Below are 27,924 nucleotides of genomic sequence, written 5' to 3'. Positions count from 1 at the left end.
GATACTACTGAAGCACAAAACTAATGTTTAAAAATAGTTCTAAAACTAAATAAAATGATCAAAATCATCATCATGTAACTGCTAGCACCCGGCTGCTCAGTCATGGTGCAACTATTTGTTCCCTTAATGGTCAAATTAACAAAAAACGAAACTAAAATTTTAATCCTAATATTCAAACATAACATTTAGAATGTGAGGCACTTGAATGTAATTTATATTCCAACAATACAATTTATTGGCATAAGTGTGTAAATATTCCATTTGAAAAATGACCATAATCCTAATACTTTTTTAATTAAATGTGTCATAATTTTACTCGTTACACTGTGCAATTTTGGTACAATTGATTAACCTTATATGCACAATTGAAAGAAGATATTGGGAGACTAATAAATAATAAGCTGTATGTTGAAAGATATCCATCTGGAATTGCTGGATTTGGCATATTTGATGAAGTTTTTTTTCAGCTAATCTTTAATTTATCTAAATATTAAAGAATAAAATACAAAACGATTACAATACATAGGTGCACAAATTAGCACTTTGGCTACTAAATCTCCTTACAATCAATCTGTGCAGAGTATCAATTCATTTAATAATCATATAAAGCTACACTAGGTCCATAGTCAGTAAGTTGTAGGAGGCTAGCATAGTTTGTTAGCTAGTACGCTATTAAGTTTTTCTAGTGCGTATGTCAGGTTTGTGTACAATTTCTTATCACAGCCATGTTCTTCAATTGTACTGAAGCGGAATGTTCTAAAGTTTTTCTCAACATCAATGTAAGTGACAGCTTGCATCAGAGGACATAAGATAATTTTGGTGTGATCTTGGAAGTTTATCTGGAATAATGAAATTGGAAATTACTTAAGATTATATTTAATGCCCCATTTCTTTTTAATAAATCATTATTGTAAATTGTACAATTATTTTAGAGTTAAGATTAATGGGCAATTAAAGTCTATTTTCTTTATATAGATGCTTCCGATTTTCGCGTTGTATACAATTTTCCGGAAATAGTCAAAGAATTATATAAATTATTGTAGAATTCTATTTACTATTATGTCTATAATTATATTCCTAACTAACTTAATCACAATTTCAAAAAGTACTTACCTGTAACGTTCCATTAGTAAGGTACATAATGACTGCTAGTGTGGTTCTGAACCACTGGTGCAAGTGTGGCAATCGCGACAGACCATCACTCTCTCTCACTGGCACGGAAGCACCTGTTAAATAAAACAATGATTACCATGGTATTATACTTTAAAAACAAAAATATATATATCAAAATAATCATGTTAAATGTATACACATGAAAATAACTAACCAGCTTTCATAAGATGCTCTGTCATATATCTTCTAAAGTATGTAAGAAGTTTCATCTTTTTGTCCAGCTCTTGTGGGTATTCACGCATGGTCATATACTGCTCTTGGCCCTGCCGGTTGATGTAATGTACATTCCTGTAATAATTGTATTCATTTTAAATATTATTTATAATAATATGCTGCATAAGAAGTCATTCATATTTATTAATAAATATTAAATTTTAAAAGTTTTTGGAATTATGGATTTGTCTTTGTTGAAAATATAAATTTTAACAGATAAGAACATTTTATACTTACACTCCATTAGCAAGCATAATGAGTTTAGTGGTGTCGTTAAACATAACACCAACACTCTCGTCACAGAGCTGGTAGCCGAAACCATACTTGTCGCTGTAGTCGACCCATTTTCCGACCCATACCAAGGGTTGCGCGGCTGGATCGCACATGTCGTCGTTAAGGCACTCGCGGCGGCATTTTAACTAAATTAAAACATAACATCTTATCAGTAAGTCCAGAACTTTAACAAATTCTTCAATAAAAGATAAGCATAATAAATACACCCTGGAGGGGTCTGATGGTGGAGTACAAGTGTAAACATCTGTTTATTCTATTGCTGTATTTTTGTGTTGTGTATAATTTATTATGTTGTATTTTGTGTAAGAAAAAAAGAGTTATATTGTCTTTAACCATTGCTTCAATTGATACAAAACTAAAAATCGCCTTTTTATCTAATCAGTAATAAATATTATTTCCTAATTTAACTAATTCTATATTCACATAAAAAAAATTGTTCTGATAGTGGTACATTATGGTGATACAGTACATTTTTTTTACAGGCCGAAAGCACAAGTTTTATCAGAGGATTTTTAGTGTAAATAAGTTTTATTCACTAGCACTCCTCTACAATTCCTAATTTATCGATATTTCTAACTGAGAACGATTATTATATATACTTTACTCAGTACAGAATAATGAACTTTTGCAATAGAAAAATTTAAAAGATATCTATACATATAAACTAACAAAAAGAGTAAACAATCAAAACATACAAGACAAAGAGAAAGTGTCAACAACGTATCCTTATAGATGCACGAGAATTAGAATTGCATCAAGCATACTAGTAGCTGTTTCTAATGCGAAATGCGAGCAAAGCTCTGGATGCAAATATTTAGTCTTTGTAAAATAGATCAATTACATCCCTAATTATTATAATTTATTCCTCATCATATTGCCTCCTGGATGAAACAGTTCTTAACCGAAAATCAATTCTTTGCCCATGCACCCCAGGTTTTAATGTTTCTAATTTCTGTTTATAATTTTACTGGTGGTAGGGCTTTGTGCAAGCTCGTCTGGGTAGGTACCACCCACTCATCAGATATTCTACCACAAAACAGCAGTACTTGATATTGTTGTGTTCCAGTTTGAAGGGTGAGTGAGCCAGTGTAATTACATGCACAAGGGACATAAAATCTTAGTTCTCAAGGTTGGTGGCGCATTGGATATGTAAGCGATGGTTGACATTTCTTACAATGCCAATGTCTAAGGGCGTTGGTGACCACTTACCATCAGGTGGCCCATAATGTCGTCCGCCTTCCTATTCTATAAAAAAAAAAATTTCATTTTTGGCGGTGCGAAATAAGCGCCAACCCTTCTTAAAGGCCTTGTCACAAATACAAAGAGAAGTGAAAATACTCAAAAAATAGAGTAAAATGACTAATTAAACTACCACACTAGCTGAAATATTGATAAGCTATGTTACATCGTTTCTCTAAACTAGCAATATTATAAGAGTTACTGAAGTAATTGACCACTGTTTTACCGCCAACGACTATTAAGTAATAGCAAGTATTTTGTATTATATCCTATAAAAAGAAAATTTTCTGTATTGTCTAATGCTAAAGGTTACCTTGTTAGTAAGCAACGAAGCCAGTTGATCGCGAAGGGCGATGAGATTTTGCCGATGCGAGGTGGGTTCAACTGCACGCGGCTCTTCTGCAGGCGACGCACGCTTAACTGGCGAGTCCACTGCCATAATGTTATCTGGAAAAGAAAATATAATTTAGAAACATTTTTTTTGTGTTCATATTTATAACAAAATAATAAAGAGGATTTGTAGTAACTTTAGTTGGGATCATTCCTTGTCAAATTTATATCTTTGTGGCATACAATTAAGTAAATTATTATTATTCCTTCGCACACACACACACACACAGGTTGTGTTGTATGATCATCTTTCTCCAGAGGTTTTCCTGGACTATTATTATGGGAGTTTTCACCGTGGAGTATGGGCAATGTTGACCATTTATCATCAGGTTTGTCGATGGTTCTCATTATACCTTAAAAAAGTATTGTTAAAAAATTTCAACAAAATATCAAATCAAATAATCACCATTAGCATTGACCTCGTTGAGTGGTCGGCGGTGTAATGCAATGCCTTCGAGTTGATCAGTTCTAGGTGCAGTTGTGAGGCAAGACAGTGGCAATGCAGCTGGCATAATACCAGATGAGAAGAACTCATGTTGTAACAACTTGTCCACAGACGGCCGCATCCATGGATTGGACTGAAGCTGTAGGACTATCATCGATGCTGCTGGCTTACGTAGTGATGATGGAATTCTGTGGATACATTTCAATGAAAAGATGTGTAATATAAAGCATAAACTATGTAGTATTCTCACTTTTTACTAGTTCAACTATGTATTTCCAGCCTCAATCATTACATCAGCTTGATAAGACTGAATTCTAGTAGAGTAGTGTTCAAATATCGTATACTAGCAGAGTTTCAAATCAATATGACAATTTTATAGATCAAAATAAAGACAAGTGACGTAATGTAAATGAATACATATAATAAAATTTCATTAACAACAAACAACACAAACTGTATGTAAGCATTGATGAATAGCTGTATATGTTCATTCTCATGGCCAGCCACTTAACTACCTTTTCAATTTTCTGGTATAACAAGTGCCACATATGTTGTGACCAAGGTGTAATGTAGATATCACCTTTATAACTTTAATTAATATTTATCATCAGTTGTATCAGTAGTTGTAAATGATGCATAGACAAAGGAACATCTAACACAATTTAAAAATTATGTATTATTTTTTAAAAATGATGGAGTACAGTTTTGCTGGTAATACTTCACATATTAGTGTAATATTGACTTCCTAGTGACTAGCTTATAAAACTGCAGATTCCGAGTACTGGGTTCAAAACACATGGGCAATCAAAAATGTTTCTGTTAAGGAATTCTCACAAAAAGTCCTTCATTTGAAAGTTGGCAGTATTTAGATTCATGCCTCAAAAAGCCTTGAAGCCGTTATTTCTACATTTGAACTCATTTTGGTGTCTTTGGATTGCTGTCCCATCGATTGTGAGTATGCATCTGAGTTTATAGACACACTTTTGCACTATAATGGTTTGAGTGTGGCATCTAGTCGAAATTGGTCAGAACTCTACCCTATCACTCGCAACAACATTATGCAGACAATTTAATGCAGTTGCATGAATACATTACAGACAATATGCATGTGCGTCCATCACCATAACACATATATGTAAAACCTGTAACGTTGATTGAGAGTATTATCGTTGATAACAGCCTGCGCGTATCGACTACGTATTGAGTGCCACGGGCCCGCGAAACAAGCTTGTAGAGCTAGGCTTACCCCATCACTAAGAAATTTAAAAGTATTTATACTAAGCTAGTTTGTCTTATCAATAAAAAAAATAGTACACATGTCCTAGACTTTTCTTTAAATATATTACAGCCAAAATAGTAATACAATGTTTCATAATGAATTCAACATTTCTAGCTATATAATATATATTATATTTAATATAATTACATTTTAATTGTTATAATTAAAATAAGTATTATTTACAAACCTATATTCACACTGCTTTATTCTTTTGTATGTATCCCGAAGTGTGGAAGTCTCAAATGGAGGCTTGCCAACAAGCAGCGTATACATGATGCAACCTAAGCTCCAGATGTCCACTTCAAATGAGTGTCCTTTCTTAGTCAAAATTTCAGGTGCTATGTAGTTAGGCGTACCACATAAAGTCTGCTTTCTCTCTCCTAAAAGTTACATTAACTACATTATTTCCTTGCCTTCAATTTTATATGTTGAAAGTGAATTGTAATACTATGACTAGAACAATTATGTTACATGCTACAAATGTTGAGCTATATTTGATGCAACTTTGTAAATAGTTTTATAAAGATATTTTGTACATGTAATTTCTAAATATAAATTTCTATTTGCATTGGAGTTTTGTTTATTATTTGTAGAGGTTTTATTGAACTCTATATTTTATTTGAAAATCATTTCCAAAGCTAGCAAAGATAATTGTACCTTCATATTCAATCCTGGCTGCAAGACCAAAGTCTCCAATTTTAACATGGAGATCATCATCAAGAAATAGATTGCCAAGTTTGAGATCTCTGTGGATAATCCTTTTGCTGTGCAGGTATTGCACGCCAAGCAGGATCTGGTGCATGTAGAACCGTGTCTCTGGTTCCGATATGGCTTTTCTACGTTTGTGTAACTCCATCATTGACTGTTAATTAAAATCAGTTTATGTTTATTACAACACTTAAAATGACAAAGTTTTAGAGAGTATGATAAGCTTATCATCAGTTATTGAAAATGATTTGTTCCTAGTACTGTTATTGATGGAGAGAAGTGTTAAGAATACTTCTTTATTATAAAGTTTATTGAGTTGACACAACTCAGTTCCAGATAAAGCAATTTAAAAAATTGTAAAAACAAAACCACTGTTTTAAAAACAGCAACCATAAACAATATTTCAATATACTATAAATAACCATTGAACATACATATGTTCAAATCAGTTTCTAGTGATTGATATATGTACTTTGGCTAAAGGAATTAAGGCATTGAATTAAAACATAGAAATTAACACACATAACGAATTTAAGACTAGATAATTAGTATGTCATTTGATATATGTCTATAAAATAAAAATTTGATCATATTAATACATACCCTTCTCTTGCACAGCTCTAATATAATATAGATATTGAGTGAATCCTCGAAGAAACTGTGGAAGCCAACGACATGTTTGTGCAGCAGGGACCGATGGATAGAAATCTCCTGTGCCATTTTTTCTTTTTGACTTGATTTTACCATAAGTTTTTTGGAAACAATTTTTCCAGCATACACTTGATTTGATGCTATATCTTGTATTTCGTAACATTTTGCAAAGCCACCCTTGAATTCAATTGATTGACACTTGTTAGTTAACTTAAAATAAGTTAGTAAAACTATTCAAGTAACTTGAAATTTATAACTCATGTTTATAACGGAATTTTTAAATTTTACTGAGAAATTCTGCTATTTTGATAAGTAATCATTAAAATAGTCACTTATATAATCAATTTAAATTATTTTTTAATTAAATTACGTTATATGAAACCGTTAACCAACGATCATTTTTTTAAAGTAACAGATGCTAACCTCAATAAATCATATAAAAATATGTTATTTTTACATGAGTTCTAATTATAATTCATAAAATCGATGAATACAACTGATTACATAATTCTAAATAATATCAATAATAATTAAACAATTTCAGAATTAAACTTACCTTTCCAAAGAATCTCAGCCTTTGATATGTGCAATTAGTTTGGGGATCATGTATTATTTCAGGAATTTCTTTCTTTTCATCTTCTTTGATTGACGTCATTATAAATAAGCTTAAAATATAAAGTAAAATAAAATACGACGTTAATAATTGTAAGCAAAGATATTGAAGATTGTTGACAAATTCACAAAGGATATTTCAAACGGCAAATCGTTTGAAATGAAGACAGTTGTTATGGATTTTAAAAGCATAAGCCAATGAGAGCGTTCTTTTTAATCATATTGCCAATGTAAAAAATGTCTACTGTAAAAGTAAATACTACACTACTGTGGCATATTATTTTTGTCTTTTAAATAATTATTATATAATCAGCAATATTATATACCTTGCCAACAAGTTATATAATTTAATTTAGGTGTTTTCAGCACAATTTAATTTTTTTAACTTTTAATTCCAATTACATAAAATTTTAATTAACCGTTAAATTAGCCGGTAAAATATGTAAAAAAACTTATTATGTGGTTTATTATACATTTAAAATTAAAATTTAGAGAAAAATGATTTACTTATTTTGTTTTTGTAATAATATTAAATTATTTTTAAAGAGTTGTTAATCCTTATTAATTTTAAGACCAGTTCTACAATTTTTTTTATTATAATTATAATTGTATTTTTTTAATTATAACTATTTTTGACTAATAATTAATAGACTTGTAAATTTTATCATTGTGGTTTATTATATAAAGAGGGTACTTTTTATATACATTTTATAAATTTAAAATGTTGAGTATTTTTATTTCAAACAAAACAAATGAATAATAATTAATTATTGTATCATAAACAATTTTCAAGGATCAGATTAAATAGTACACAGAAAATTTAAAATGGTGTTTAAATAAAAATTGAGGTATGGATAAGTTTATTACGTATTAGCGCACGTGTAAGCTGATAATAATTATTTATCTTGTTCAGCCAGGACTACATCCTGCAAATTATTTGCCGCTTGTTCGCTAAAATAAATCAGTATGTAATTATGTCGCGTTTATAGCTGTACATAAAACACGATCGTTTGTTTTATTTTCTTATTTAACTCTGAGGACTGTCGCGGTGGAGTAATTATTATCGTTACAGTATTTTTTTATATTACTTTGTTTTTAGTGCAATGATTTCTTTTAATAATTATTATGTTTTTATAACAGTAATTGCAGTTTATGAATTTAATTATGGAACTGCTCTACGTACCTGGGTAACAACAGACGAACGTAAGTTAATTTTTTTTTATTTGTTATTTATATAATTATTATTTTACAATTAATCCTTGCAATATTTTTAACTTTTATTTCTTCAAGTTATTAATTGAAAGTTTTTATTTGTAGCTGTACATCTCTATTTTCTGTCCATTATTTTAAAAACCTGATTACTCAGTACTTTACGTATACAAATAGGCCAATAACAACTTACTTTAATTTCTATTTTCCATTTTTTTTCTTATACATATAATTTTAGCTCCTTATAATTCTTTTTTGATTCCTGTATTTCCTTAATAAGGTTGGTAAAAAACACTTTTTTTAATTATACACAAAATAGTCTCATATTAGTCTGTTGATGTAGACTTAACTTTATAGGTAAACATAGCAGTTAAAGAATCTTTAAGCTAAAAATTACAGATAAATTGGTAAGAAGTATTGGAACAGGCTCAATAAGAATAGTATAGAATCAAGAATATTGAATCAAGACAAAGATACGTACTGAAATATTTTTATTAAAGACATCTCGAAAGAAATAGTCTATTCCTTACTCATTTCACAATTATTTGTTCGTAATTGCAATATATGGCATAGTTAATAATTTTCACAATTATTTTTAAACATAAAATATGAAGTCAATGGTAATGGTGGTACTCTTTCTTTTATTTACTTTCGAATAAACTTTTTGATCATACCTTATCATTAAACCATTTTTCTTAAATTTTTTTTTTACTTTTATACAATTTTCAAAACTTATTGTATCTGGTTTTTATAATATTCTTAACATTAATTGGAACCTTAAATTATGATGAATTTAAATTTCCACCTGACCTTAACATCCTTTATATTTGATTCCGAAGCGATTTCATTTTAACAAGACACTATCTCATTTTCATTAACACAATACATTGCGTGTTAGCACCAATGCTTACGACTATTCATTGGATATAGCTAGGTTGATAGGTTGCCTTGGAGACATCTGCCCTAGTAACGTACTCGTACTTGAAACTGGGTCGAACGATGTGCCTACTTTGCACAAAAGTAATTTGTGAAAGCATTATTTTTGATATCAAATGCTTTTATTAAATTTGAAATAAGTGTTTTCATTGCATATTATTAATCATATTTACAATATTTCAATATAGTGCCATATTATTAAATGGTACGGTTCCGTCCATGGTTTAGCAAATTGCAGGCAACATTATTTGTATTACCAAATTTTTATAAACTTTGCATGAGTATTAATAAGATATTATGATAATTATATTTATTAGAAAAAATCCTTGTAATGCTTTTGACTTATTTCAACCGCATACTTTGAAAATAGCCAGCTTAAATTTAATTATGAATTACATTTCCGAAAACTATCAAAGACACTACACGCGATGAAGTTACACAATATTTTTTAACTCAATTTCGAAGAAATGATATGCATAATAATATTTTACACTCGATGAGAATTTTTTTATAACGTAAAACAGATAAATAATTTTATTGATTATGAATTTACATACATCTATAAATTAATAAAAAGATTAAATGTGTCTATTTTTTAAGTTAATTTTGTAAAGATAAAATTTCATTACCATATGGTATGACCTAGTCCTTGGTAATGACTACGTGTTGATAAGTTTATTTAGTGCGAAATCTAATGACCAATATTTACTTGGTAACAATTAAAAAAACTAGGTCATAGCAATTATAGGTTTATATCTTTAGCACATTAAAGTGCAGATAATAAAAACTAGCATGTGGAAATTTGGAAATGTGTAACGGTAACCCCGTTATACACGGTTAATCAGTTAATTATTATTAGGTATAACCAAATTTCGGTAAAATCGTAAAGCTTTGACACATATGTATACACACATATGTATATATATATATTATAAAAAAATAAGAATAACAAACGAATATGTTATTAAAAAAGTGCATTAGGCAATTGAAATTCTATGTACCTATGATTGTTAATATTAAAAATTTGAGCAATATAAAAAGAACAATAGTTCCGACCAGCCAAGGTTGGTGCACCAGCTCGAAACATGTCTAATGTCTATGACATTGTTAATTCAAAAGGCATTGTCAATTGGCCGATTGTCTGTCTGCTCTCAACAAAAAAATCCTAAATACAGTTGGAATTGAATATGACACTGGTATCGTTTGATTTTCGGGATTGCATCTTTGTTAAAAATGTTGTATTATTTATTTATTTTCGAAATCAAGTTCATCAATGCATATAGCCTTACTAGTCCAGTCCAGCTTATACGCCTTTAGATGCCAAGGACAAGGGCTCGAAACCCAGATCATACCAAACGATGTTTTTTTCTGTCAAACAATTGGCAATGTGACTCGTGTGCCTTAAAAACGTAAAAATACTTGATAGTAGATATAAGGAGAGTGTACATATGTTTGAGCACACACCTAAATACAGTTCGCAGTTCGTGAAGACGACATAATTCCATTATAAATTATTTTATATTCCACTTGTTAATCCAAACAAATTTAGTATATTTTTGCTTTATTCAATTTCAGTTGAAAATCACATTAGTCCTGACGATCTGAAGGAATTCGTTAAATGGAATGCTAAAAGTAACTCTACGGCAACGACCACGCCTGACATCGACTACGCCAGTTATGAGGTTTTAAATTGATTTAGTAAAATATTTGTATTTTTTTAAGAAATTATATTTTCACTAATGAACGGAGTGACTCATGAGGAAGTTTTAGGTATAATATGAATATGACGTTGATTGTTGAATACGTCGGACAACGTTCTCATCATACCGACTGGGAGTTTTACTGACGTGCGCCGGGTAAACCATTAGAGTCATATGAACGCCTTATGTAGGTACTCGACCTTTAGAAAGGGACCGTGACTGTCCAAGCAACAATAAAAACAAGCTCTTGTTATATATTGTTGTTGTTGAAATTCATTAAAATTAAGACTATACATATCTGTACATCTCAATAAAACACAATTGGATTGGAAGTTTAACGTGTATCCGGAAAAAAACAAACAAACAAAACTTACCTCTTTATAATAATAATATTGTCATATTGATATAACGCTTGTTACATACAGCACCTCAGGGAGGATCGCTGAAGCAGAACATAGCCGCGAAGTCGCCGACGCGACCTAGTTAAGAGATCAGTACTTTAACAATTTAGACATTTGTCACGTACAGCGCCTAAAAACACCTAGCCGCGAAGTCGCCGCCGCGAGTCAGCTCTGCACGTACCACCTAAATATATATTAGGATGAAATAATTATATGTATCATTCAATATGTGATCCAGTAACGATCAGTATTGTTTCATAGGATTAAGTTATATGTATAAGGTAGGATTCAATATCTGCATCCAGCATCGAGCAGTATTGTATCTTAGCATTATGTTAAATATAATATTTAGTAATTAATTAGTGTTAATAGAAACTTTGGTTTTTCTCAAATCCTCCGGCTATCGTAAACGTAATTCACTTGTGCCTTTTATCATATAACATTATCAATTATTTACATTTATGCACTTTTTGTCATTGTTTTTCCCCACGTCCGCTAGCTATGTGAATCAGCTTTAATCATTTAATATTAATACCAGTAATATAATGTTTAATCTCCATATTTTGTCAGATTTTCCATCTCAAGTCTTTTTGTGCTATAATTTCTTTTACTTCCAATCTCAAAGCAATGATTGGTGCTATCGATTGAATACTATCAGATATTTCATTAAGTTCAATTTGGCTGTTATAATATATGTCGTACAATGAAATAAAGTTTTATAGAGAGAACAAATCTGGCCCAGTCGACAATTTAAGAGATCAAAGGCACAAGGGACACAATATCTCACTGGCGATGTAAGGAATGGTTACATCAGTACCAATGTTTATGGGATGTGGCGATAATCACTTATGTAGACTAATGTTTAAAAAAGTTGGCACGAAAATCCGATCAACGGAATCAAATTCTGTTAGAGAGCGGCTCACTCACTGTTAAGTCATTTTCCTGGTTTGTAAGGTCCAAGACAAAGGTCGTAGATCCGAAGAGGTAGAAAAATGAATATTCCTGTTTTTTCTTGATGCGTTGTTATGCCATGCATCCAATTGTGTTGAAAGTGTGTACAATTGTTATTGACACTTGAATAAAGATCCATCAAAGTATTATGGAAAGTTAATTTTATAAAAAAAATGCCGTAAATTAAATAGTATTTAATAACAACTTTTCTTTATCTCTTATGCCAAATGTTTATAATTATTGTTTATTCATTCGAATTTTCTTCTAGGAAACTACTATCCTTCCTGTTCCTGATTTAGTTGACTGCTTCGGCTTAGGTTCTCTGACACGACAAATATGGCTCTTCAATATGCGCCCTGACTCTTCTGATGATGTCAATACGCATTTCTACTTTTCTTCTCGTCCTAAGCCTGGCAGGGTTCAGGTAAAAAAATTAAATTTCTCATTTGTAAAATTAGGATTCACGTATTTGCGCATACACTTCCACATTATAATCAATAGTGTTTAAAATATACCGCGTTCGTCGAAATTTGGTGTGTTAACATTTTTTTACTTATTGAAAGCAGAGCAAATTTATAATTTTAGTAATAAAAATATAGACATGAATATATGAAGATAATAATAGATACTTGTACATTTTTATCGCTTATATGTTGTGTAGAGTTATTTTACTACAAATTAAATAGAGAATCTTAGGCATGCATATAATATAATAAACGTATTTTACAAGATATTCCAATGTCTTAGGTATTCAGCATAAATTATTACTGTTATTTTTGCAAACTTTGACCCAAACATGAGATCACCTGATATGTAATGTAAAAAATAAATAACGATACATTTAAATTACGGAAACATGACAGACGAGGCTAGCCTCGTCTGTTACTATTGTCTGCCGTAATTTGTGTTACTCATATATAAATCATTAGAACCATTTCGTTCTAACTTGCGTTGCATTATCTGCATTGTGGTGAGCCTTGAAGCTTGACGCAGCGATTTCCTATTAGGAATATTTATATCTAACGTTCACGCAAATAAGTTGCAAGTTTGACCACTATCGTAAGATAGTTTTCTTAGAATTTAATATACAAAATGACATAAAAACATAATTTTGAATGTAGGTCTTCGCTGGATCACAATTTGGTCTCGAATGGGTGGATTTCAATCCGGATAGAAAAACCATATTAATCATTCATGGATTTATGAGTCACAGTAATGCGTCTTGGGTACTCGAGATGACTGGCGCTTTTCTTGAATGGGTATTTGTTGTTTAATTACTTTTTATATAATAAATTATTATTATTTTAAAAATGGAATAACCTGGTTTCTTATACTCAACTTATTATGACAAATCAAAATTAAAACAACCTGTGTACAGATAATGACTAGGACTATGGCAAGAATACTATGGGTAACAAATGAACCAGCCTTACTGATAACAGTAGAGGAAATAAGCGGGGTATTATATTTTTTTTTCTCTCTTTTCAATATGACGAAGACCAGCAGAAAGAATAATTGAAAAATAATAATCGGTCGGTCAGTCTGATGGTCGAAAAATGGTTACCAATGCTTATTAAACATTGGTAATGGTAATTAACTATGTTATTTTAATTTATTTTCTGATAATGTATTTTTAAGGCTGACGTGAATGTTATAGCCGTGGATTGGAGTAAGGGCGGTAACACTTGGAAATATTGGCGAGCCGTTGCCAACACACGACGCGTTGGTTCTGATGTTACTGGGTACATAGAAAGTATATCTGGTTAATTAAGATTAAAAATAGATTCAAATTGATTAAAATCTGTATCTCGATCGAAGGTCGCAAGGTTTATAAAGAATATTTGTAAATGCTCCTCTAAAAATATCAGCTTCTTTGGTTCATGCTTGGAATGAGCTTGGTTCACTTTGAATAAATAATGATTAATAATCCTTTCCATCGTTTCAACCACATAATTATATACAATGAACTTTCTCAGAGATACTTTTACTCTTTGGCTTAAAAATGTACAAGAAAATATTATTATCGCTTATAGTTTCATGAAGCAACTCATGTCAGTAACTGGAGCCAAAGTGAAGGATTTTCACTTCGTCGGTCACAGTCTCGGAGCTCATATCGCATCTTACGTCTCTTATCACATCGGCAAAGTTTCTAGAATTACAGGTAATATATATTTTTTTTAATTTAATTTAGATTTATATATACAATTTTTAAGGTTATTTCGTATTTGTTTTTTGCAACGTACGTAATTTTAGGAAGGTTTTATTTACGTAGCCTTGACAAAGTGACTTAAATTAGAAATTAAATTCATGAATAAAATCAATACAATTTTCGTATTATATCCTAAAAAATCAATCACTTAATGAAATTGCATTAAAAATTATTTTACACGTTTCAATCAAATTATTTTAGGCTTAGATCCAGCGCAGCCATGTTTTCGGACATCAAATCGCGTAGAGCGTTTAGACGATACAGATGCTGATTTCGTTGATGTTATTCACACAAATGGGAGACTGTTGCAGAAGATTGGTTTTGGATTACCAGATCCTATTGGTGATTACAATTACTGATAATTCAAAGCTTATTAGGTCAACCGCGTTCCTGTCACGGAGGTTATGAATTTTGACTTATTTCGTTACATTTAAATATTGATTTTTATTATTTCATGGTATGTCATCCATTTCTAGATGTCCGATTAGGCATTTTTTGTGAATAGCGTAATTTTTAAACATTTTATTTTTATATACAATATGTTCACGAAGGTGTATGTAATTGGGTATGTTAATCACGATGACGTGTGCTCAGGTCATGCAGACTTTTATCCTAACGGTGGTATGAAACAGCCGGGATGTGGAAACAAAACGAATTCGATTTGGGCACGATTGTTACCAATTTCACCGTCGAGTAAGTAACATTTTAATTTATAACATTTTCTTAGTAATTACATTTGAACAGAACTTGCTTGTCAAACTAGTTATTACCATAAAATTTTGCACCCAGGCGAAACTCATAATGGTCGGTATCGGGAGCATCGCGTGCAAAACATTTCATTTAAAAACGCGCGAAACTTATATTAAATCCTTGACAATTTTACGCTAAATTATTATTGTTAGGATTGAAAATACCTTAGTTAAAAATTGAAGGCTGAATTAATTTATAAAGAGCTCTTGTAATAAGTTATTAAATTTATAAACCTAAGTATGACTTTATCAGTTAGTGTACTACACACTACATTAACATTAAGTACCTTACCAGTAGTTTGTAGTTAATAATAATAATAACAATGTATTTGTAATAAAAACTTGTGTCAGTACATTATAGATATACACGGTACATACATACATATTAGTTGAACTTATTTTTTTATTTTTATTTTTTATTTTATAGAATAGGAAGGCGGACGAGCATATGAGCCACCTGATGGTAAGTGGTGACCACGCATAGACATTGGCATTGTAAGAAATGTTAACCATCGCTTACATCCAATGCGCCACCAACCTTGGGAACTAAGATGTTATGTCCCTTGTGTACAATACCAAGTACTGCTGTTTTACGGTAGAATATCTGATGAGTGGGTGGTACCTACCCAGGCGACCTTACACAAAGCTCTACCACCAGTAAGCGTTTTGTACGATTAATATAGCTTTTTTATATAAAAATAATTTATTTAGAACTACAACAAGCGATCTGCAGCCACGGTCGTGCTTATCTTCTGTTCACGGAATCTTTGATCAACAATAATTGCACATTTCGAGCTCATCAATGGAATTTAACTTACGAAGGGTGAGTGAAAGTCCTCTTATACAATCTAGATACTTTTAAATATATGGAATATTGATAATGTGAAAGTGAAGACTACTTCAACTTTATCGGAAATTTCTTCTTGGTTAATTATATTTAAGTAATACTAACGTCATGCAGGGTTCCATTTTAAGTAAAGTTTATATTATAAATAAAAATAATAATAATGTCCTCCAGACCGATTTCGGCCACGGCGGCCAATCTCAAGAGAGATTAGCCAACTGCGCAGGAGATATTATAGTGCACAAGTGTGTGCGCAAACATCCTCTCTCTTCCCTCACTCTCATAATCCGATGGGACGGCAATCCAACACGACCGGAAAGAGTTCAGGCGCAGGACCAACGGCTTTACGTGCTTTCCGAGGCACGGGAGTGTACACACTTCCAACCTCCAGACTCCGGATGCTACTGAGAATTTTCTGACAGAATAACAGACAGACTCAATAACTTTTTTTTTGGCCCGACCTGGGAATTAAACCTCCTTAAGTTATCCTCCCCCTTAAGTTGATCTAGTGGCTTGATGTAAGGCCGCAGACCAGCCACTAGATCAACGAGGCAGTTTGTATTATGAAAAAACATTTGAAAGAAAAAAATATATCCCCGTACTCATATTGAAGTGTATGTATGCTTTCAAAAACTTAATGGATTATTTTTGCTAAGTTATTTTATAAATAAAAAAAAATTAGTCGTCTTCTAAGGAGCAGCAGATGTAAAACATCGAATCGAAAATCATTGAGTTTCGTTTCCGAAATAAATGTATTTTTCGTTTGTATAATATATAGCCAATACCTTCATAGAGCACGCGATGAGGGAGTAGAGTAGTGTAGTAGAGCGTGGTGGCGGAGGGGACATAGGAGAGGAGACGGCCTTACCCCCAAGCCGCGCTAATAGATGTTTAACTCCATTTGTAGAGTGAATGCGAGTTTGCTAGCTGCTTGTAACAGATTGTCGTCTCCGTGTTCTGTAATGGGTATCCAAGCAGTTGGTGGGTCAGGGCAACCTCGGGCTCGAGGAGGTTACTTCGTGTTGACATCAGAAAAAGAGCCTTATTGTCGTAAGTACTTTGAATAAGATATAATATAAATAGTACGTAAATTAAAACCACACATAATATAGGAGAGAAGAAAGGGTACCAACTGATGATAAATAGTCATCACCACACAAGCATATTGGCACTGAGAAAAATACTATCCATTCTTTACAATGCCTATAAGCCACAAATAATGCGAATTAAGATGTTATGTCGGTTGTGCCTGTAATCACTTTGTTTTTTTTTATCGCTGACTTTTAGATCAGAAAATAGTAATACGAGGTATTGTCAGGGCCGTCTTTAACCTATTGGAGGCCCTGGGCACAATAGGGTAATGGGGTGACCGTGACATTAAAATATTTTTTTCGGTAATAAATATCGGTTATTGTTTGGTGATCTGGCAGGGACTAGGGGACTCCCTATTTATGGTGGGGCCCTGGACGCGTGCCCAGAGAGCCCAGTGAGTAAAAGGGGCACGAGTAATGTTTATTTGATGGTTAATTAACCGTTAAGTGGGTGGTGCCTACCAAGCAAACTCGCACAAAGTCGCTTTCATTTTAACCCGCTAAGCATCGTTTGTAAGAAAGTCCGATAGTTTTTTGTCAGTTAATGAGATATTAACTATATTTTAAACCAAGCCGCACAAACAACAAAGTACCAAAGTCATAATTGATATATATATAGTTCTACATAATAATATTTTTTTACCATCAGAGGACGATCTTCTCCATCCATTGTCAGATTTGTTACGTGATTTACTTCAAGGGTTCCGCCTAGATCGGTCTGTTAAAGTGATACCGAAGGTAACATCAGCCTACGCTGACCCAGATCTTGAAGATGTTACTACAACCACTGCTAAGAGTTGGTTACAGAAACTGTTGAGTTTGGGCTAAAATTAATATCATTTGAAAATTATATTTTATAGGAAATGTATCTTCTAATTTATTATAGACTAGTTTTTAAAATAATGTTAGAAAGTGTCTCTTATCTTGTATTTTATTTATGAAATTGTATGGTTTACTTGCCTGATCTCTGCAAAACTCTCTTATTGCTGTTATATTTGTACTGTAACTATTTAAAGATTTTGTTCCCTTTTTATATTAAATAAATTGTTTGTCATAATTTAATTAGTTGTATTTGTATGCGTCACCAATGTTTTTGATAAATTAGCAATGATTTAAAGACAAATTAAGAATATTTTAATTTTCACTCCATTGTAAGCTTTTGCCAGTACTGACGTGATTATTGTAACCAGCTATCATACCTAAGCTCTTATCAAGACATTACGTATAAAAATTTAAAATATATATAAATTTATATTTGTAAACATAATTTTCTAAACAAAACAAATACATTAAAAATATTATCAATAAATTAATCTTTATGAGTACTACGTTAAGGATATTTCGAAGAAAATCATATATTATGAAGCAACTCATAAAAAAATATATTTACCATATACGATTGTCCAGAACCCAGTTGTTAGACCCTTCTGGCTTATAATATATATATAGGCCTCTGCATCTTTGACAGATGATTTAAGCGGCATCGCGAAGGCACTTGCGTTCATGACTGAATAGACCAATGCGAGAGAGGATCCTCCGGCCGCACTTCCGACAAGTGTATGCGCCCCCAGATGGGCGGGGGTTTGAAGCCCGCTCATGACGCCTAGTGCGTTTTTCTTTTAGTAGGTTTAACCAGTCATTGTCATGCTTTGATTGACCTTCGTGAATAAGGCGTCGCCACTTGGCACGGTCCTCTGCCAGTTCCTCCCATCGATTGCTAGGGATGTTAAACGCAACCATATCACGCTTAGCGCAATCTTTGTAACGGAGCATAGGCCGCCCAACAGACCTCTTTGCATCCACAACATCTCCCAGTAGTATTTGCCTTGGAAGACGGGTCTGCTCCATTCGATGCACGTGTCCCAGCCACCGTAACCGTTTTTTTTTGAGAATGGCCATGATGCTAGGCAGCTGTGCCTCGCCTAGAACAGACCCGTTTGTCACGCGATCCTGCCATGTGATGCCCAGAATGCTCCGAAGACAGCGCAAGTGAAATGTGTTTAGTCGGCGTTCTTGTTTTGCGTACGTTGTCCACGTTTCTGCTCCATACAAGAGTGTGCTTAGGATACATGATTGGTAAACAAGCATTTTCGTTTTTACCGTAAGGTGTCTGTTATCCCAAGCCCTTGAACAGAGCCTCCCGAACGTAGAGGCTGCTTTGCCGATGCGGAAGTCGATCTCTGCATCAAGCGAGAGATTGCTCGACAAATGCGACCCAAGGTAGCAAAATTTGTTAACCACCTGTAAAGGTGCGCCGTTAAGCAAGATGACTGGTTGCTCTAAACATCCTTGCGCTAAAATAACGGTCTTCTTGCAGTTTATGGACATTGAAAAGAGGTCGCACGCTCTGGCAAATTTGTCCATTAGACTCTGGAGTTGAGCTTGGTCATGAGCAACGAAGGCAGCGTCGTCAGCGAAGAGGAGACTATCTACAAATAGGTCCTCCCTGTAGCGTTTGGACTTGAGCATTGAGATGTTGTACAGCCTACCATCGGTTCGCGTGTGTAAGTGGACGCCTTGTTGTTCATCTCCAAAAGCAACCTTCAGAAGCACTGAGAAGAATATTCCGAACAAGGTGGGGGCCAGTGCACAACCTTGACGAACACCACGGCGTACGTCGAATGGCGTGGATGCGTTGCCATTGTGCAGGACGGTAACGTCCATACCTTCGTGGAACGATTGCACTATCCTTAGGAGTTTTGGGGGGCATCCAATTCTGACAAGAACCGAGTACAAAAACTTGAGTTAGAAACTTGGTTATGAAGGATGGGCAAGAGGCACTCAAGCTTGACGACTTCGATGACAACATCGTCTTTTCCGGGGCTCTTTCCGCATTTGAGCTTCTTGACGGCCAGATAAAGTTCCTCTACTGTGGGTGCAACGTCTAGCTCGTGCCAAGTTGCCAGATTCGGGACAAGCTCCATTGCTTCTGGCTGAATATCCACTGGGCACGAGTAGAGCCCCTTGTAGTATTCTACCCATCTTGCCATCTGACGGGTGCTGTCTGTTATAACAGAACCGTCGGTTTCCTTGAGAGGTGCCGTCTTTTTTGGAGTAGGTCCAAGAGCTCTTTTGATGCCCGCGTACACCCCGCCAATATCCCCCGCGTTTGCGCACGCTTGGATGCTTTGGCAGAGCTCTGTCCAATACGCATTTACAAAGAAGCGCGTGCTACGCTGGAGTGAGGCTTTTGCCTTCGTAAGATCTTTACGCGTCGCATCGCAAGGGTTAAGGCGAAAATTTAAAGCGGCTTGGCGTTTCGAGTCAATTAAGGGAAGTAAGTGCTTCTCGTTTTCTTGAAACCAGTCGTAAGATTTTGCCTTTTGATAGCCAAAAATCTTGCCTGCAGTGTCAGTGAGAAGAGACTTGACTTTTTCCCATTCGACTCGCGCTGATGCCGTACTATCCCAAGTTGCAACTTCTTCGCGGACGAGTTCCCCAAATGACTCCACTACTTCCATGTCACGAGTCTTGAAAAGATTTATCTTTTTTCGACCGAGTGGCTTGGAAGAATGGACTCTTCTAGGGACAAGTCGGACTTTAGTAGCGACGAGGCTGTGATCGGTGTCGCAATCGGCACTGTGAAACGCCCGCGTGTGGAGCGTTTCCCGTAGATCCCTCCTTCTTGTAAGAGCAAGGTCTAATTGGTGCCAGTGTTTAGATCGAGGGTGCATCCACGAGACTTTCCGCATCATTTTGCCTTTAAAAAAGGTGTTGGTAACACACAGCTGGTGCCTTGAGCAAAACTCCAACAGTCGTTGTCCGTTGTCGTTAAGCTTGCCTATGCCGTGTGCACCGAGGCATTCAGGCCAGGCTGATGTACCCTGACCGACGCGGGCATTAAAGTCACCCAAAATATGCAGTCTGTCAGTTGGATTCACCCTGCGCACTGTCTCATCGAGCTGGCCGTAGAATTGATCCTTGGTCTCAGGTTTTGAACTAAGCGTCGGTGCGTAAGCGGAAATTAGCGTGACAAAGCCGCTTTTTGTGTTTAGACGCAAGACCATAATCCGCTCGGAAACGCCTACAGGTGTCTCTATGGCGTTGATGAGATGGTTTCGAACCGCGAAACCTACACCATGCTCTCGTGTTTCCAAGGAACTCTTGCCCTTCCAGTAAAAAGTGTAGTTAGCTTCACGCAAAGACCCTTCGTCTTCAGTTCTGGTCTCTTGTAAGGCTACGATATCGATATTGAGCCTTTTAAGCTCCACGTCGATACTGTAAGTATTGCGCAGTTTTTGGGCGCAATCGGAGCTTCCGTAGGTGTTTGGGAAGCCTGTCCTCATCGTTCGGACATTCCATGTCGCAAAGCGCATGTAAGCAGCGTTGTTGTGGGTTTTGAGATTTTTGTTTCTTTGAGCAGGTGGTTAATGTCACAGCGTCAACGTCTAGCTGTAAGGCTTGTGTTCCGTTCACCCAGGCGGAACAAGTTAACGCTGAGGCGGATCAGTACCTTATTGATCGGGGGCTGCCCGACTTAAAGCAGGCGGTAACTGATCAATGGATCTACAATGGATCCTCCTACTGTCAAGAGTGGCCCCTGGCGTCCGCACTTACGCCTATTCGTGCTGACTTATAACCGGTGACTGCCACTCTCCGTGTTGTTTTCCACCTGCAAGACAGGTGAGCGAAGTGTCCTCTCCGTGGATGCTGCTACGCCTGGGCCAGGCGACTTTATGGCAACACTGGCTTGCCCAGTACCCATGCCACCCTCTCCTCCTCCCCAGCAGGATCCGCAGGAATGACGAGTCAATACGTGTGGTGCTGGTTTGGCCGCAGGTGACTGGCTTACGCCTAAACGGAGGCACCGCTCCGGGTTTAATATTAGTTTTCCTTCTTCTTTGGCGTGACGCTAGGATAATTTTGGGAAACAGCGTATCAAGGAGAGGGGTGAGGATACTGTGATCACGGAAGATACAGGAATGTGACACTAGTAGCTAGAGCAGTCCGGGGTCGCGTACCCGTAGTGATTCCAACCAGCTATCGGGCAGATAACTGGTAGATCCACCCTCTGGACTAGGCTTATAATAATAACAATAATAAAGGTAGATACAATGTTTCATTATATTGAATGTTTCATGTAGTATGTATCATTTAATCATAGCTTTTAGTGTAATTAGAATGTGAAATTAAATATATCGACAATGGCAATAGGTTACTGAGCAATAATAAAAGGATTTACTGTGAGTGGTTGACAAAATGATCGCATGCGGGTGTTTAAGTGAAAGCTTATCATTTTTCGGGCGAAATAGTGGAGTTCACGGCTTAAAATATGTCTTTGAAGAAAAGGGGACAAGATTGAGCCGGTAAGTACTTTTTATTGGCCATAAGTTTTAGTACGTATATTTCACCCATAATAATCTCTGTCGACTGTCCCAGATAATTTTAAGATCCTAATGATTACTTGTGTTTATTAAACTTATAAGTTATATGTAATGTAACTATTTCAAATCAAAAATTTACAAAATAAATAAATAAAGATAGTGACTTTATTTGTTTATACTGTAGCTTTCTTTTAAATAGAGCTCTTTCGTCATTGATATGATTGTTTATGGTGAATCATTGTTTATCGATAGTTGCATATCTATATTTCGTAAGAAACTACACCATCTCTCTAGGATTGATCACACAAAGCTGTTCCTCTAATTATTTTATAATAATGAATTATTTGATGATATTGTGTAAAATGATGAATAAGCTTAAATTTTATTACCGTAATTATTTTATTTGATACTCGGTAATTATATTTTCAATTGCGTTTTATATTGTCAACTTTTTCATTAACTTGTGCAGACTGCGATTTAACTTTATTTATTATATCAATGGTAATATATACATTTTGACTAACTTTAGTGTACTATAAAATATGAAGAGAATTTAAAGGCGTGATATAGCCTAGAGCTATGAAATATATATTTTAAGTCTCATTAATCGCACCTGCGAACGAGTTATGCAATTATTATTATTAAAAACATTTCGCGATATTTCTGATAGAATTAATAGATAATCTAGTCTTTTATTTTCTACTTGTGTACAGGCTATCAAGTCCTTCCACTTAAATAAATTAAATTGATACTAATATTTTCTATCCTTTGTAAGTTTCAAATTTGAAAATAAATTATTTAAATAGCTTATTCCGTATAATTTTGATTTTAGAGCGGTATGGCTGTTAATTTTGTGTATATTTATTGGCTGTCTGTATCTACTCCTGATGCCAGTGGTACAACGGGGAAATACAGTCAGTTTTACCCCTGACACTCGCTACTTGTACTGGAATACAACTTTTTCAGCTGTGACCGTGTGCGAAACTTACTCTCCTAAGAGTGTATTAAAGAAGCTGTCTGAAAACTATGGTAAGTACTAAAGATTCTTTTAGAGAATTGTTTTTTATACTTCATAAAAAAAGTTTGAAAGGACTTAAGAAAATGCGATTAATTTAGAAAATTATAAATCAATTATAAGGGAAAACTAAATAGATCCTAAGTGAAATCTAAAAGTGAAATTCTTAAATATAAATCGATAGATTCGGTTAGTAAAACTTTAGTTTTATTTCATTGTAAGCATATTGTAATGTAATGAATAAAACAATAGCAGGCTTGGTGGATCCATTAAACTATGACTACAAGAGATACGTAGCAGACCTAGTATTTGGACGTGGTATTTGTAGCCGGTCTCTGTGCATGCCTTGTGGTACGCCAGTACCTTGCGATGTACCTTGGAGGAATATAATTGATAATGTATGAAATAACTTTCTTTCTCATTAATATAAATTTAAAACTCATTGGCACGAGTTAATAACTAATATAATTTTATTTACTACCTAAAATGTTATTCTAAAAATGTAATTGATTTCATTTTAATAATTGAATAAAATATCTTACCGTTTAGCTAATTCTTAATTGAAGTTTATTTTAGATTCACAAAAAATGTGATGAAACAGTTGCAGACTGTCATTTCAATGGCAAGGCGTTCTCTTGCTGTGAGAATTTTCGTTCTGTGGATTCTGAATACGGAACGTGTTTTTCTTTTAATAGTTTACACAGCAAGTATGTCTGCTACAATCCTTATTGAACACTATTTCAGCTAACGGAGTACACATTTTATTCATTTTTAGTATCACTTTTTTATCGTTGAATTACTTGTTTGTATACAATCACATTTCCTTTATTTCACGTAAATTATGCACATATTAGTTCAGTAACGCTATCAACAACAATAATTGTTATATCACAATATCATAACAAAGTTAACAAGTCACTCGTGTTTGATCTACAATTGTTGAATATAGATTAAGCTACACTTGCAGCTAACTTCTAGATAATCAACTGATATCATCGTTTGTGTAGATAAGATGATCGCTGTTGGGTTTAATTTGGCTAAATATTGTAATAATAAAATTTATCAGATAATGCTATTATGTAAAGTTAATTTCAGATACATAGAAGATTCTAAGTACGTTGTCAATAGAAGTACCGGCCCAGGGGTTCTAACATTTGGTATTTTGTCTGATGCACAAGTAAGTTTTTGCAAATAAAGTTAGTTTTAGGTAAATAGCTGAAAAATTTGGAAACTTGTTTAAATTTTATTTTCATCTGTACGTTAAAAACATTATTTTGGTATTTTATTTGCCCTAGTAAAATGAACGAAGTTGTTTATTTACCAAAGTATTAGTTAACCTTTATCTCGTATCGCTTGTAATTATTTGGTTTTTCATAATTCAGGTCACAATTCATAGTTCAGAAGAACTATCAACAAATGTTTTAGATAAAAAGTTTAAAATCGATGTCAAAACAAACACAGAAAATCGTATAGATATAGACTTTTCGATTATAGAAGTGGACAATGAAAATATTTTGCAATATGAAGATATTGCTATAAGAAAATGTCGCTACAACTACGAAATACCTAAAGAGTCACTACATACTTATAAGGTTAGTAAAAGATTTGCTGGTAGCGGGCCAAAAAACATAAGATGATTGGAGTATATATTATGAATACATAAGTTTAAATATAAATAACGACGAACGAACGCAAGCCATTCTTATCAATAGGAAACATTTTTATCTATTAGTTTTTTAGTTTTCGGTCAAAAATATTAAAGTAATGTTAACTCCGTAACTTAAACCGTAAATTAAAATGACTAAGTGTTTTAAATTTTCTTTTATATGATATTTTGGAAAGCTAATACATAATCATGCTCCTCTGCGTGTTGGAAGAAATATATCCTCGTTTCATGATACATATCGTTCGAGGTGACCTGTAAAATGTAATTTACGAAATGAAATACATATTGTTGATTTTCCGGATTTGAATATTTAATAACATTAAAGTCTACTCGTTCTTTATCAGCTTAGATCAGTATAGTTTAAAAAAAATGTTTACAGGTATATTCTTATGGTGCGTGTCGCTTAGCAAAAAGTACTGCTAAGGCTTTTGAACATTGTGGATGCGTACATCCTGTGCGAGATTTATCTTGTGAGTTAAACATAAATATTATTATGTTTTAATAACTTCTCTAAAAAGTCCATCTCAATTTCATAAAGAATCACTTTAACTTGGTTTTTGTTTTTAATTTAGCATTTTAAAAGAAAAAGTGGTAATATATTTCACCTTTTTTTTCAGACAAAAATATTTACTGTAATTATACAGGTCTGAATTGCTTGGTTACGTATGAGGGTAAGATGATGGACACGTGAAAAACAATAATGATTAAAACATAAAAAGATAAAGTTATACGTTCCCATTTTTATTTCAACAGCTCTGAAAACAAAATTAGGGAACGAAGGCGTCGCAAATGCAACAGAATGTCTACCGTCCTGCAATGAGAATGAACTTAGTATTGTTCACGTGTCTAAGTAACTAAGTTTCTCATACAGTTTTTATTAACTTGTAAAAAGATAAATAATCATTGCTTACAAAAATTTTAATAGCTAGCCCTTAAGTCGTTTTATGTTGTCGATGTTGATACTCAGTTCTTAGGGTGATTGGGTGAATAAATTATTTGAAAATCGTTACAAAACTAGAAAACCAACATTCCGTGTCACACTCAAGGCTGAAGCTTACTCATGGTATAATGGATATAGCTGTTTTAAGTAAACATAGATTGATATTACAATATATACGTATATACCTTATTCTACTTACTTACATATTTCCAGTAGAGATGAGAGAGAACTAGGTACAGAACAAGTGGATATTAATCAAATATTGCAGGTTTAATGTACTTAATCAGTGATTATACTTAATTTCATGCTTGACAGAAGGCAAAAACATCTCGAGGAAACTTGGATAAAATTCTGACAAACACCTCTGTACATATGAAGAAACTCGCAGTAGAGTTGTGAAATTTTTTTCTTGACAGGAAAAAAGCCTTTACCCAGCAGCGGGACATTCAAAAACTGTTACTTTACTTAAGTTACTGTTAATTTACACAAGTTATTATGTTGGCGTTAATGAAAAATTCATAATATATAACGAAACGTGCAGCCGTCCTTGACAGATGACTTGTGAAATAAAGCTTCGCAACACAATTTTTCCATTCAAACAAACACTGTGAGACATTTGATAAAGATTCGCATTTTAGATACTGATAGAAGTTAGATTTTAGTATACGATATAGTATATGTGAAATAAAACAAAAGAATAATTAAAATCAAGAATAGACAAAGCCAAAATATTTTAATAAGAATTTCTTATATCTACGTTTATAAGAGCAATATTTCATCTTAGGGTGTTATCAGTCCAATCGACCTTACACCGATCGTCGCTTTTTTACCACTCCAATCGATCTATCGATAGAATAGAACACAATTATCGAGACATTTTAGGCAATACTGATGAACAGCTCACCATGATTTGACCATTGAAGTTTGATCGACATTTAAGTCGACAAAAAGTAATATATGTCGATGAGTCAAAGCTACCGCAACTATTTATCGACGTCAATCAATGGCATCGACCGTTGATTGATGTGGTAACGTTACCCTTAATTGCTTGGGTAATGTTTTAATTTGCAGTGTGCATTTAATTCCGGTCCGAGCAAAACTAGCGCTTTTATTGTGTATTACGAACAATTAAGTATGTTAAAGCCAGATAGTTAGTAAAGATAATTTAATTACGGCGAATAAAATAAAACAGTACCATAATGTAAAGATAAAAAAGTTAAAGTAAATCATTGTTTTTCTTTTAATGAAATGGCGTTCTATAATTGACCGTCCTAGGCCATCCTCTTATTTGCCCATTAGGAGCAGGCCTTGTTTACTCATTTTTCAGTTTAATATATACAGTAATTAATTCGACAACAAATTTAGCAAAGAGATAAAAAGAGACATGTAAATTAGGCTACGGTTTCGTAAGCTAAGCTAAGTAATATTAATTGTAAAAGTAAATGGCCAACTGCTGGGCAATGTTCTCGTCTTGTTTTAAGCAGAAGGATTGGAGATTATTTCCTTGCTACTCTAATGCGGGATTCATATAGCCGATTTTCACATGACAAGTAATAATGTATTATAATATTATAGGAGATGGGTAGAAGACCAAAAGCGTGGTACTCTGGTGAACATACGAATGGCTTCATTGCCCACGATGCGGTATCAGAAAAATCTGCTACGTACAGACTTAGATTTAGTAGGTAGGTGTACATAAATATTTGTGAAAAAATCGAGGGTTTTAAATAGGATTGATAATTGAAATTAAATTGAAAATATGTATACTAGTATAGATCTCTTTGTTGCAGTCACAGTGGGCGGGATAGTAGGTTTGTTCTTCAGTGCATCTATTTTAAGTTTCGTTGAAATATTTTACCTTATCTTACGATCACCAATTAAATAA

General features: G+C 33.7%; 3 protein-coding genes across 3 annotated transcripts; 2 read left to right on the top strand and 1 right to left on the bottom strand.

The window, feature by feature from the left end:
* Window positions 1–10: 10 nt before the first annotated feature.
* Window positions 11–24,273, bottom strand: LOC126773673 (serine/threonine-protein kinase polo). The gene is made up of 11 exons (XM_050494746.1): window positions 23,976–24,273; window positions 6,949–7,057; window positions 6,345–6,569; window positions 5,691–5,895; window positions 5,221–5,413; window positions 3,716–3,942; window positions 3,233–3,366; window positions 1,624–1,805; window positions 1,328–1,461; window positions 1,114–1,226; window positions 11–839 (listed from the first exon to the last, which is right to left on the bottom strand). Exons 2-11 carry the CDS (start codon window positions 7,045–7,047, stop codon window positions 645–647), a joined length of 1,707 nt encoding a protein of 568 aa, XP_050350703.1. The 5' UTR covers window positions 7,048–7,057; window positions 23,976–24,273; the 3' UTR covers window positions 11–644.
* On the top strand, window positions 7,980–18,149 carry LOC126773735 (pancreatic triacylglycerol lipase-like). The gene is made up of 11 exons (XM_050494846.1): window positions 7,980–8,207; window positions 10,725–10,831; window positions 12,470–12,625; window positions 13,323–13,460; window positions 13,840–13,943; window positions 14,235–14,362; window positions 14,612–14,752; window positions 15,005–15,103; window positions 15,871–15,982; window positions 16,911–17,053; window positions 17,744–18,149. Exons 1-11 carry the CDS (start codon window positions 8,108–8,110, stop codon window positions 17,920–17,922), a joined length of 1,407 nt encoding a protein of 468 aa, XP_050350803.1. The 5' UTR covers window positions 7,980–8,107; the 3' UTR covers window positions 17,923–18,149.
* Window positions 22,294–27,924, top strand: LOC126774953 (uncharacterized). Its single transcript, XM_050496633.1, has 8 exons — window positions 22,294–22,400; window positions 24,529–24,610; window positions 24,816–25,025; window positions 25,479–25,569; window positions 25,717–25,770; window positions 25,853–25,949; window positions 27,615–27,724; window positions 27,830–27,924. Exons 1-8 carry the CDS (start codon window positions 22,294–22,296, stop codon window positions 27,922–27,924), a joined length of 846 nt encoding a protein of 281 aa, XP_050352590.1.

The sequence above is a fragment of the Nymphalis io genome, chromosome 2 (genome assembly GCF_905147045.1).
Source record: "Nymphalis io chromosome 2, ilAglIoxx1.1, whole genome shotgun sequence".
NCBI classification, from domain to species: domain Eukaryota; kingdom Metazoa; phylum Arthropoda; class Insecta; order Lepidoptera; family Nymphalidae; genus Nymphalis; species Nymphalis io.
Note: the sequence above shows the minus strand (reverse complement) of the source record. Positions and strands in the feature narration are given on the sequence as shown.

What these genes read in the sequence shown, in the direction of transcription:
- LOC126774953 (XM_050496633.1), top strand. Translation starts at nt 22,294, where the DNA reads ATGATCGCATGCGGGTGTTTAAGTGAAAGCTTATCATTTTTCGGGCGA. An exon ending in TCCTGTGCGAGATTTATCTT is followed by an intron (nt 25,570 to 25,716) that starts GTGAGTTAAACA and finishes CTTTTTTTTCAG; the next exon opens with ACAAAAATATTTACTGTAAT. An exon ending in TTGCTTGGTTACGTATGAGG is followed by an intron (nt 25,771 to 25,852) that starts GTAAGATGATGG and finishes TTATTTCAACAG; the next exon opens with CTCTGAAAACAAAATTAGGG.
- LOC126773735 (XM_050494846.1), top strand. Translation starts at nt 8,108, where the DNA reads ATGATTTCTTTTAATAATTATTATGTTTTTATAACAGTAATTGCAGTT. An exon ending in TCGACTACGCCAGTTATGAG is followed by an intron (nt 10,832 to 12,469) that starts GTTTTAAATTGA and finishes ATTTTCTTCTAG; the next exon opens with GAAACTACTATCCTTCCTGT. An exon ending in TGGAATTTAACTTACGAAGG is followed by an intron (nt 15,983 to 16,910) that starts GTGAGTGAAAGT and finishes CTCCATTTGTAG; the next exon opens with AGTGAATGCGAGTTTGCTAG.
- LOC126773673 (XM_050494746.1), bottom strand. Translation starts at nt 7,047, where the DNA reads ATGACGTCAATCAAAGAAGATGAAAAGAAAGAAATTCCTGAAATAATA. An exon ending in AGCCAGGATTGAATATGAAG is followed by an intron (nt 5,414 to 5,690) that starts GTACAATTATCT and finishes TGTAACTTTTAG; the next exon opens with GAGAGAGAAAGCAGACTTTA. An exon ending in CAACGAGGTCAATGCTAATG is followed by an intron (nt 3,367 to 3,715) that starts GTGATTATTTGA and finishes TTTCTTTTCCAG; the next exon opens with ATAACATTATGGCAGTGGAC.